The 12,032-nt window shown below is 36.9% G+C and overlaps 1 protein-coding gene across 3 annotated transcripts in view; it reads right to left on the bottom strand.

Moving 5' to 3' along the window:
- Positions 1–12,032, bottom strand: part of GALNT1 (polypeptide N-acetylgalactosaminyltransferase 1) — an 87,916-nt gene that overhangs the window by 40,088 nt on the left and 35,796 nt on the right. For all 3 annotated transcript variants that reach the window (XM_072411919.1, XM_072411921.1, XM_072411920.1), the window contains one exon: positions 500–674. In XM_072411919.1, the coding sequence (XP_072268020.1) occupies positions 500–674 (175 nt within the window). The remainder of the gene's footprint in view (positions 1–499; positions 675–12,032) is intronic.

The following is a 12,032-nucleotide window of genomic DNA, read 5'->3' as shown; positions in this document are numbered from 1 at the left end:
GTCTGTCAACAGCATTTAATCTTTGATTAAAAAAAAAAAAAGTTTGAGGTTCCCTTGTTTCCAAAAAGTATACCAACCAAGATTTCAGCAATAACTACTAAGAAATGATCTTCTGGTGGTTTGAGCTACAGTGGCACAGGGAACTTGGTGAAAATTAATGGCAAGATAAATGCAGCATGTTACCAGAAAAAAAATGAAGGAAATCCAATACAGAGCGGACATCATGGTCTCCTGACCTCAATACCACTGCATCACTAAGAAGGGATTTCAAACTTGCAGTTCATGCAAGACAATCTAAGTATTCCTAGCAACTGGAAGCTATTTGCCAAGATAAATAGGTAGCTTTACCACCTTAGAGCCTTACCCACAACTATCACAAAAAAATGGATGCCATCAATAATGTTAAAGGGGCATGCATGTGTGTAATGAAATATATTATCTTGGTATTAGTATTTTATTTACACAACGCTTTTAAACTTCATCAGTGAAAGTTTCTTACCCTTCTAGCCGGACATCAGGTAAAGATCTGTTGAGTGCTATCATTTCACTGGCCATTAAATTGAATTGATTGATTTTAAACATTTCCCTCATCTTCTCTTGGTCCTCTTTAGGTAGGACAACAGGCTTTCCCATTTCTCCTGGTCCTTCGTGTGGTTTCTGAACAACACCAGGACCTGAAAGAAAAATTGTTTGCTTTAACATAAAATAAATAGCGCAGTTTTTTTTTAATCATTTAATATTTCAGTGCACTTTGGTAAAACATGTCTACTTAAAATAAAGTGATCAAGTTCTTAGCTAAATTGGGTGCAACAAACTATGTTCATAATCCTCTCCTAAATAAATACATAAATGAGGGAAAAAAAAGAAAAAGAAAAAGAAAAAAAAAGGTACTTCCTATAACAGACTAACAGATGCACAATAGGCAACACAATAATGCACTATAATTATCACACACTAGCTTTATGGACTCATACCCCACTGGAACAAATGCAAAAGCGAAGTTTGAGGGTAAAAGTACAACTCACACAGGCAAACATCCCACACATGAAATCTCAACCTCAGTAAAAATTCCACAATGTAGCTGTAAATACATTTAACTGGTAAACTGCCTTGTGACAAACATCACTACCGCTGACTAAATGACGTGCACATAACATTCAAAAGTTGATTTTTACTATATCAGTACAGTAATTTCTTGAATTATTTTGCCTTTTTAACATTCCTATCAGTCTCAAAATATGCTGTGATTCTATGCAGTAAAGAAAGTTTTTTGGAATAAAAAAATTCTGAAAAGGAACACAAAGCTGTAAACTCTTCAACTAAAAATAGACAAGCTGAAACTACACGTGTTTATATCTTGTGATGACCCATCAAGAGCCAACAGACTTTACAGTCATATTTAGATGCATGGAGCAAATAATATACCATGAACAAGGAAACATATAGGTGAAGGGGGGGGGGTAAAGCTGCGTACACACTTGCAATTTTTGTCGTTGGAAAGGATCTTTCACGATCCTTTCCAACGACAAGGGGCTGCAAGATGCATGAACGATGCTGTACATACAGCACTGTTCATGCTCTATGGAGAGGGGAGGGGGAGAGCGACGGAGCGGCACCCTGCTGCGCGCTCTCCCCTTCCCTTTCATTACGATCGGCTGTCGTCCATCGTCCGTGGATCCGGCAGGTCGGTCGTCCGGACGATGGACGACACCGACTGTACACACGGAAGATTTTCGCCCGATAATTGGCCGATGCCAATTATCGGGCGATAAAAATCTGCCGTGTGTACGTAGCTTAAGACTGGTAAAATGAAGGATGCATTAGTTTGTATTACTTACCTTGAAAAATTGATTGCAAACACAGACTCATATGGTTCACAAATTTAAAACAAACCCAATAAGGTGAGCTAAACCATATTACACCTCAATGAGATGTTTTTAGTCACCTGTATGTGATATATATTTTTTGACCTTAATAAAACCTACTCTGCTTCTATCTCATCCATGACTACTGGGAATCAAACAAATGTGTCCACACATGATGACTAATCAAACAAGCAAAAATCAACAAATAGACCTAATAATGTCACTTTATTTCTCAAACCTCCAAAATAAAGGCAACTGACAAAAAGACTCTGTATGTGCCCATATATCTCTCCTAAAGAGAGATGTGTTTTTTCTTTGTGTACCCACTACTGGCTAGTTTCTCTGTTAAACATTTTCAAAGATTTTTTTCTCACAGGTTTTTCTCCACCTTCATACTTAATGGACTTTGAACAGGTTGGTTTTACACCAGCCAAAGACACCACTACAACCTTAGGTTGCTACTTCAACTAACGTTCTGCAATTTGTTTACTGTGCAAGAACAAATGTTTGAATGCACAAACATTTTTCCTGTAATCTGAATATACTGATCGAATGGAAACATTTCAACTGTGACACACTTCTGCACTTTATTGGATAAATTAAATATAAACGTAAGAAAAATCTTGACTCACTGCAAAAAAAAAACTATGTTTCTATTATACCTACACTGTAGATTTTTTTTGAATCATAACTCTTAAATTTTTTTTACCTCATCAATATCTTTTATTACTTTCAGTATAATGCAGGGGAAATTGTACCCATAAACAATGAACTGTCATTCAGCTTCTGAGTGAGGGCAGCTGTCAACGTTGTGGAAGTTTGGTCATCCTCTGCACTAAACTAAGGAGTCAGACACAAAGTAAAGCTCAATAATGGAGCAAAGATTGAATTTTATAGAAGTTGGCCTGAAATTTAGGCTCTAAATAACTTTAAATTATTAAAACAAAGTTGAATAATTTTATTAAAAATAAAAAAGTGACTTATCAATGTAATTGTGCTACACAAAGCAGTCATGAGTTACTGACATTAGTAAAATGAAGTCACTAACAGTTTATAATTATCTTACTAATTAGGCCAGGTGCAAATAATTACTGTGGGATCTAAAATTAAAAAACAACAGCTCAGAGAAATGCTAGAAACTTGTTGCAGGTACTAACATAAGACATTTTTCAACAAGGTAAAAATTACTGGAAATTTACTATCTGACAATACAATATATCAAATCTAAGAGACAACTAGTTGTGCTGTAACCTGACAGGGTTTTGGATAGAACTAATATAAAAAATGATCATAGCTTGCCACAGCTATGGCTACAGTTGGTAAAAAAAAACAAAAAACAAATATACCCTTCAAAAGGTAACTATCAGCATATCTGAGCAGGGAAACATTGGCTTTGACCACAACAGTACAACAGTGTAACAAAATTATCAATCAAAATTGGTGAAAATGCAGATTTGTCACACAGAAAAAGTATAAATATCCATCCCTACATTACCACCACTTGCAAAAACCCTGAAATTAGAATCATATGTACAGGTTAGGTGCCATCGAAAGGAACCTCCTTAGGCAGTGGCTGGTAAAACTTGCTTTATATTCCTCAGGTATTGTATGCCAAGGAATCTGGCAAAGGCAAAAAGGTTTCACTTCTATACTATACAAGTAATTTGTCCAGGATTGGCTAGCTCAGCAAATTTAGCGTAAGAGCTGTCCATTTGATGCTAAAAGAATTCTCTGTACTTCAAAATTAAATTGCAGGGAACTCTTGATATAGCATGTGTCAATGTACATGCATTTACAATTAGAAAGAGATTGGAACAATTTAACCTGCATGGGGAATGTGCCAGGAAACGCCTTTGCAGTCCAAGAATATTAGAGAAATGCTACATTTTGCCACTGAACATGTAAGACCAGGCCTTGAGGAACAATGTGCTATGGACAGATAAATCAAATATACAGCTGCTTGGCCACAGTAGACCAATTTGGCAATCAACTGTAAAGAAAATGTAATAATTTGGAATTTTTTTTTTGTTGCTTTGGGCAGCTCGCAAATGACTATACAGGTTACAAATTACCTTCATCTGTGAATTAATCAATTACCCCTGTTCAATAATGTTTCACTGTTCAATAATAAAATAATGCAAAAGCAATTTCTATAAGGTTTACACTTTCTAAAATGACTGTGGATGGTTCTATATGAAGTGGGTAAGCAATTTGTATGAGTATATAATTATTTTACTGGATCAAATTTGAACCAGTCTGTTACCTCAAGGTAAAGAATCAACAATCATAATATGAAGACAAATTACAGCTGAAGCAAGTGACTTTTTATTACAAACCCATCTCCCCGTTATCAAAGGCCATGGGAATGTGATGAGAAGTTTCTCCAATGGGGGAAAAAAGGACAAGAAAAACACATTATTACTAAGGGTAAGGGTAAAATCCTGGTGAGGATTTTATTTTTTTTTTGTTTGTCTCTGTGTCTCAGAGTCTAGTTTTACTCTTTTCTGTGCTTTTAACTCCTAGCTGTTATACCACTGCTGTGCCCTGTAATAGTGGATGCTTGCAGTGGGCGACAAAAAGTTTATCACACCTGCAAGAGTTTTTTTCCACCATAGTTCAAGAGAGTAGCATGAGTGGCAAAAGTAATAACTATTTCTCTGCAGGAAGCTTTAAAGTACCTCGGATAGTTTTGAAGGTCACTCACTAAGTAGTATTAGAGACAGTCAGCATTACAGCCTTCATTTTTATTATGGTTTTCCTTGTGTCAATCTCCTGGGACCCCACAGTTCTCATTGTTCCTACTGCTGACCTCCATATCACCATTCTCTCCTGCAGTGGGGGACATAGGAGATAAACACTTCCAGAAATACCAATGTCCTAGCAGCCCTCAAGGGGATTATCTTTTTGAACTGGAAGAACTGGAGTAGTTTGGTGGCATGGGCACAGTTGCAGGTTCATCAAGTTTAATTTTGTTGCAAGGACTATTACTTTTTTGCAAAATGAGCAATGGGGTTCCAGGTTTTTGAAAATAATCCCAAGATTTATCTACTTTATTGTCATTTACTGACATGTTTAAATCTTACTCATACTGTCTACAGGAGTAAAAGTGTTGAGACAAAACTCTTTCAGAAAACAGCAGGGAAATGCAAATGAGTATATATAAATATATAATAAAATTAATATATTTTTAATATATAAAATAAAAAAAAAAAATATTCTCCAATGGCCTAGTCAGTCACTTGATCTCAAACCAACTGAGAACACATTTCCCTTGTTGAAGACTAAACGTCAGACAGAAAGACCAACAAACAGCAACTGAAAGCTGCTGCAGAAAAAGCCTGGCAAAGCATTACATTACCAATGTCTATGGGTTTAAAGTTTACTCTTTTGCTTCAAATATTAATAATGAAAATAAATGAATGGTATTATTAACTATATTGATTTGTTCAATTACTTCTGAGCCCCTGAAATGATGGTATTGTATAAAAAAATTACTCTAGATCCTAAAATTTTTATATAGAATTTTTGTTATCTTAACTGGTAAGAACTGCTTGGTTTTATTTTGTGCAGTTTTTAATCTGGTACAGAATGATTTTTACTTGCATATTACCATATTGATCATTTGTACTGGTTTGGTTTAATTTTTATTCACTAGTATAAAAAACAACCTAAATCTGAACTCTAGTCAAAATATCCGTATGCTCCTTTACATTTGCCACGCCATAATAATTTTTAAAAAATCACTTTTTTTTTTTTTTTTTTTTTTTTTTTTAATAACTACATAAAAGGGTTACAAATTCACTTGCTTTCAGGGGTCATTTGCTTTCAGACACCATTTGTGTGGGAAGATAAGTTTCAAAATTGCAGCCAACAAACTAGTAGTACTACCAGTCAGAAACCATTTGTCAAACCAACAGCTCTACCTATGTAATGGATATGTTCTGACTATGCAATCTCCAAAATAAATGCATTTTACACAAAACATTACTTTGGGATACAGTAATGTACAAAAACTCTGCCAAAATTATCTTCCACTTTAAGTTAATAAAATGCAAGGACATGAAGTTCATGTAATGCTATTTTGGATTCATAACTTACAACAAAGTTTGAATAGAAAAGGTATGGTAAAACATTTATTGCACTGGAAAAGTTGCCACAAGGCAATAGGGCACAATCAATTCACATCAGTAAACATTGCTTGCGGGTTAGCGGACAATATTTTGGATATTCTTTATTGCTTTGCTTCCTACATTCAGAACTTATTTTACAGTGCAGATAACATCACAATTTTATGGACGGTTACATTTTATTATCTTTGAAGAGTGCAAAACAAAACATTCTAGAATTGTATTTCATGAATTCCTCAAAAGCAGAAGAGGAATGTCCACTCAAAAATGTACTTCAGTAGATGTAAGACACAAATGCAGCACTGTAATTCCTAACACATTGGTAACACAAACTTGCCACTATACTACAGCTTGACAGGAAAACTGCTGAATATCACCTTGTTTGTAAAAGAAATATTCTCCTGAAGTCCACACTGGGAAATTTACACTTTTGAGCGGTCAATCTCCCGGGACTTGAACTTGGTTTGTCCTAGTCTGACACCTTAGCTGGTGTGTTAAGAAAAGAGACGATTTGAAAACAAAAACTGTTCAGCTCAGTGTACGATCCTGACTAACCTGGATGCCAGAAACAACCACCACAGAAGGGTTAATTTTTTTTCCAAAGTAAAATGCAGTGAGCAATGAGGAAACACACACACACACCATTATATATACCTCACACTCCCTGGCAGCCACCATGCCTCTCTTCCATCAAACTGCTCCAAGTTATGGGTGGGCCCTTGGTGTCCTAATTTACACTGCAGGAATATTGGCCCACAGAGGATGAGACAATGTCTCGAAAAGGTTTATAAATGAATGTAGGGGACTGGTTGCACAAAGGAGGAGTCAGTTGAAGCAAAGGGAATGAGTATTATTGCTTCTTATGTTACTCCTAGACCGAAACAAGCAGAGGATCACTGTCTTCACGGAAGTCTGCCATAGTGATATAGAGGAATATAGCGCTTTCCTAGGTCCCGTTCTACTGCACACAGGTAAGTATGTGCCATATACTGTAGTACAAATTTGCTGATTATGGCTGAAGCTCACCACCCACCAAGGAGTTTAAGAGCTTTCATTTCGGAGTATAAACTGAATAAAATCCTAGAAAAATGTAAATTGAATAAAGAAGTTGCTAGTCCTCTATCAAAAAAAATGACTAATCCCTACACACACACACAAAAAGCAATCTGTAGAATTTTCTTTTCAAAGGTGTCAAATCTGCTTTATCACTAGTTTCCAAAAAACAATGGTTTTTCTATCATCACTTTAAATATCCGTACTAGTCCTGTATAACCCTGTGTATTTTGAAAACTTCCCAAATCATTAGAACAAAAAAGTTACCTATTCCATGTAAAGGAAAGATTTCTGAATTACGTCACTATACAACGTTAAAGGACAAAATGCAGGGAAAATAAATGTCAAAGCCAAACTGCCAGTTGGCTTTGTCCATCCAGTCAAATAAATCAGGGCAGGAAAATGTGACCCACAAACACACTCAGGCTGTGTATTTCCTGACATCTGTGCTTCCTTTTTATACTGAAACTTTTATAGCCTGGCAAACACTCAAAAAAAACTAGAGAATAAATGCGAGTTTAAGAATAAACTAGACAACTGTAACAAATAAAGTAGTAGAATGCAAATAAAAAAAAAAAAAAAGGGTAAACAAAAATCAATGCAATCAACATCAGGCAGCAAAATACTGTTAATTTGACAGATCCCTGACCTTGATTAAAAAAAAAAATGCTCAAAAAAAAAAAAAAAAAAAAAAAAAAAAAAAGATGGCGACAAAGCCATTACTAATATTCTTTTCATGTTACGTGCCAACAGAAAAGTAAAAAAAAACATGCATGCACTCACAGCTACACAATGTTTTTGTTTTTTTGCAAAGTTCAGTTGCAAAGGTATTACAGGTAGTTCCCAAGTTAAAGGTTTAAGACATCCAACATACGGATGGCTCCTAGATATGAACAGGGCTTCCCTGCTGGCTCCTGTGCATGAAGGAGGCTTGTTGGGGGGGGGGGGGTAACTCTTTAATGACCAAGACAAACTCTGCAGTTGTTTCTTTTTGCATATCAAAGCACAGCTTGCTCCAAAAGTTAATAAATGTCTAGGCTCCATAAATTTTTTTTTTTGCTTTTTCTTTGTTTGTGATTAACTCACCGTGAGGATTTTATACAGTAACTGACACCTCACTGCCTAATAATGTTGAGACAAACATCTGTCCTAAATGCATTTAATAAAATAATGAAACTGTTCTGACTTACATGCAAATTCAACTTAAGGACAAACCTACAGTCCCTATCTCGTATGTCAGTGGTGCCCAACCCTTTCTAGCTCGCGGACCACTAAATTCACAGGTTCCGGACCACCCATGTGCAGGGGAGCCATGTGTCACTCAAAGGGGGAAGAAACTTTCCCCCTGGAGTGACGTCATGATGCTAGAAACTGCCCACTAGCAGTTCAGACCAGCGCTTGGAGTTTCGTCAGGTTGTGTGCAGAGACTCAACCCGGTCACATTCCTAAGCCTGCAATGTCTCTAGAAAACATGGTCCGCAGCTGTGGCTGGTACGCCCTCCCAAGCGAGGTCCTTCCCCATGACCCCGCTGGGGAGTGCACCGGCCAGAGCCGCAGCCCACTTGTAAGACAGCTGGGGGTTAGGGACCCCTGTTGTATGTAACCCGGGGACTACCTGTACATCAAATTTACACTAATCCAAATAATTGCCTGGAGAATTTGTCTTGTTCAAATTTTTGCTTTTTGGGGTATCAACATAACACAGAGGATCAACAAATGGAATCTTGCTTATCTTCTGCTGCTTTCCATCCTAACACCTGCTAGGGTTCTCTCAAACACCCCAAAAGGATAGGTAAACATGCTGGAACAACACACCCCATATGTTTGGGATTGGTGCATAAGTGGAGGGTAACAGCATTTGCCCAAGTTCATAAATTCTGTCAAGTGGATTTACTGCTGCCTGAGTTTTATCACCATACTTTAAAAGCGAATACATGCTGATGGAACTGTAAGCCCAAAAAAAAAAAAGAAAATGGATTAAGTCCTGGCCATACGAAGATTTACCTTTGTCAATGAAATGTTATAAAACCGTTTCTGTAAAATTACAAACGTATCAGCAAACCCAAAATGTAATCTTTGTATGCCTTTTTTACCTGTAAAACCATTACTGTAAATATTAAATACTTGGTGATCTTGCCAGCTATATGATTTCTTATATGTATTCATTTTTATCTCATTCTTGGTGACAATGCTTTGCAGGATGATCATACTTCTGCATTCCCACCCCTGTGTCATGTTCCAGTTTTCTACACCTGAATGGCTGTGATTGCGCACAGTTGCCCTCTAAAAACCAGAGGAGCGGCTTTAGCCGGGTGAGCGATAGCTACTTACCACCATCCATAGGCCAGGGCTGAGCAGTGCAGAAAGGAGATTAAATGATTTACAGTAGCTTATCTGCAACTCATCCTTTTACAAAGACTGGGGCTGTGCAATTGGCAAAAGGTAATTTAAAGACAGCAGTTTAGGCTTAATCTGTGCAGTTAAGCCTCACCCATAGACTGAGCTATGCAGTGGTGAAGACCTTGAATAAAAAAAAAATATCCATTATTTATACCATATAGACTGCCGGGATGTAAGGATGAATTGTTTAATGCTTGCCTTCTCAACCATAGATTAACATATGGGGGGAGGGGCACTTCACAGCAAATATAACATTCCCCTACTCTATAGAATATTAGGACAATTTTGGCTGTGGCTAAACCTAAATATATAACAAAAAGATATAGCTAAGAAATAAGCTGAAACAACAAAAATGGCTCAGCTATTACAGAGTTGCAATACAGTCCATGGGTCTGACTCTCACTTTAGGGCCTGAGGAATAGTAAGATCAATTGACCAGTTATTATATTTTTGGAAGGAACTGCCAGGTCTTCAACAGGAAGATCTGAGTAAAGCAACCATGTGGTGCTGTGCTAAAAATTTAAACTCTTGTAACTATAATGTGCAGAAACAAAGTAAGTGGCTTGATAGAGAATGAAGGACGTTAACAGATTTAACAGTCATCATGCTGGGCAGAAAATCAATTCTAAAGAATTCAATTACATTGACCATATTGCTTTTGACATTAATTAAGGCACTGCATCCATTTAGCATTTTAATGACAAAGCACTCATGCAAACAAGATTACATTATATATAAATTAGTTTTGAAATTGTAATAAAACAATACTAAACACTTGTGGGTTGTTATCAAACAGTATATCACCAAAGTCATCCAATAAATACTATATTTCATTATATACATATATAAGCAAATTTAAAAAATGACAAACAGGAGAAAAGAACCTTCAAACTTTACACACTCTAGCAAAAACATTGCATCCCCATTGTCTAATAGCACTGTCAAATATAGCAATATATCACACTCACCACTCCCTTTCAGTATGGTCACTGTTTAACCGTTCCTCATATTATTTACATTCATTTGACAGACTCCCTCCCTTTCAATTCATCATACAGCCCACCTTGCTCTTTGCCACTCCTTTCACGGTTTTCCTACCCACACATAAAATTTATGTTTACTGACATTCCCTGCCCCAAGACTGTGTTCACCAGATCCTATCCTCTGCAGCCCACTCCACAAAGAAACTGGCACCTTTTTTATTAGTTATGTACAGCTGATTAGCAAAACTGGTTGTTGGTTTAATACCAACTGTTGACAGACGCTGTGCAAATGCACACTTTTTGAAAAATCTAATTTTTGTTTTAAACAGTTTAAACCAGAAGGCTGCTGGACTGCAAGCAATCTGCTATGATAGAAAAATAATTAAGTTCAAAGGGTTTCTTCTGTGAACTCTGTGGTAAAAGGTCTCTAGGCTGCAGGTCTCTGAACTATAGGAGAGAAACCCTTCTGATGCACCAATGCTTAGTCTTTGGGAAAAATGCTGCTTCAGGATACCAGAGCAGTAATCACATCATAAAATGCCCTTTTCTAACACAATTTCTAAAGTAGAGTATACAAAGTAACACAATTTTTATTATTCAAAACAGACTCCTCCATTCTATTGACAGATAACAGGTGAAAAAAGTATTAAATATATTATAACGAATGTATTGACTATGTAACTTATTTGTATCAAACAAATCAAAGACGTCCAACCCTCAAAAAAAAATATTTAAAAAATTTCTAGTGTTGATTGCTTTACCAACAAAGATAGGGTAATCCAGATTAGGCAAATAACCAATAAAGAAAAAACAAAATGGCAAAACACAGACATACACACATCTAAAATGTAGTATAAATGGCAAGCATTTTAAAAATGCTTTATGACTTCTCCACGCGTGGGGAGCGATAACTGAGGGATCTGCTCACTTAGAGGTATTATACTCAATATACTCCAGTTGAAAACCGTCCTACACATCCAAACATTGGTGAGGCAATTCAACCATCCCCGGATGGATACATTTGTGGCAAAGACGAATGTCAACAGATCCCCAGCTCCAGGGAAACAGCGAGAAAGTAGTTGTCTGCCGAAAGCCAAGATGTCCGATGGCAATGCTGCACACTCGGTCTCAGGGCCAGAAGAGGGTTAGTCCTACTAACTCACCGCAGATAATGCAAAACTAGCAGAGGCAGTAGCGGTGTTTTTTAGGCCCATTAATTCAAGAGGTGATTGATGCAGTAATAGTAAAGGTAATTAAATCCTTACACCGAGAGCTCAAAACACACTCTGTCAGGCTAACTGCTACGGAAATGAAAATCCCCACCAACGAAGATGATTTTTTTACAAGCCTGAACACAAATAGCAACACAAATGGAGCCTTGCGCCATCAAGTTAGTAGGACTCCTGCTCCTCATTTGCAGTTTACTCTGCAGAAGTGGCACGCAAGAGAAAGCTTTTCCAACCAGTCTGTTCCACTTTGTCGAAATGCAAAAATAGATTCACGTCGGCATACCCTGCCACCCTTCATCTTTATGGCTACTAGGGGTCTAACCATTAATTTACCAATAATTAATTTAACCAAGGATCAACATCGTCATCGGCTGC

The sequence above is a fragment of the Pyxicephalus adspersus genome, chromosome 5 (assembly GCF_032062135.1).
Source record: "Pyxicephalus adspersus chromosome 5, UCB_Pads_2.0, whole genome shotgun sequence".
In the NCBI taxonomy this organism is placed as follows: domain Eukaryota; kingdom Metazoa; phylum Chordata; class Amphibia; order Anura; family Pyxicephalidae; genus Pyxicephalus; species Pyxicephalus adspersus.
This window is presented reverse-complemented; position numbering and strand designations above follow the sequence as displayed.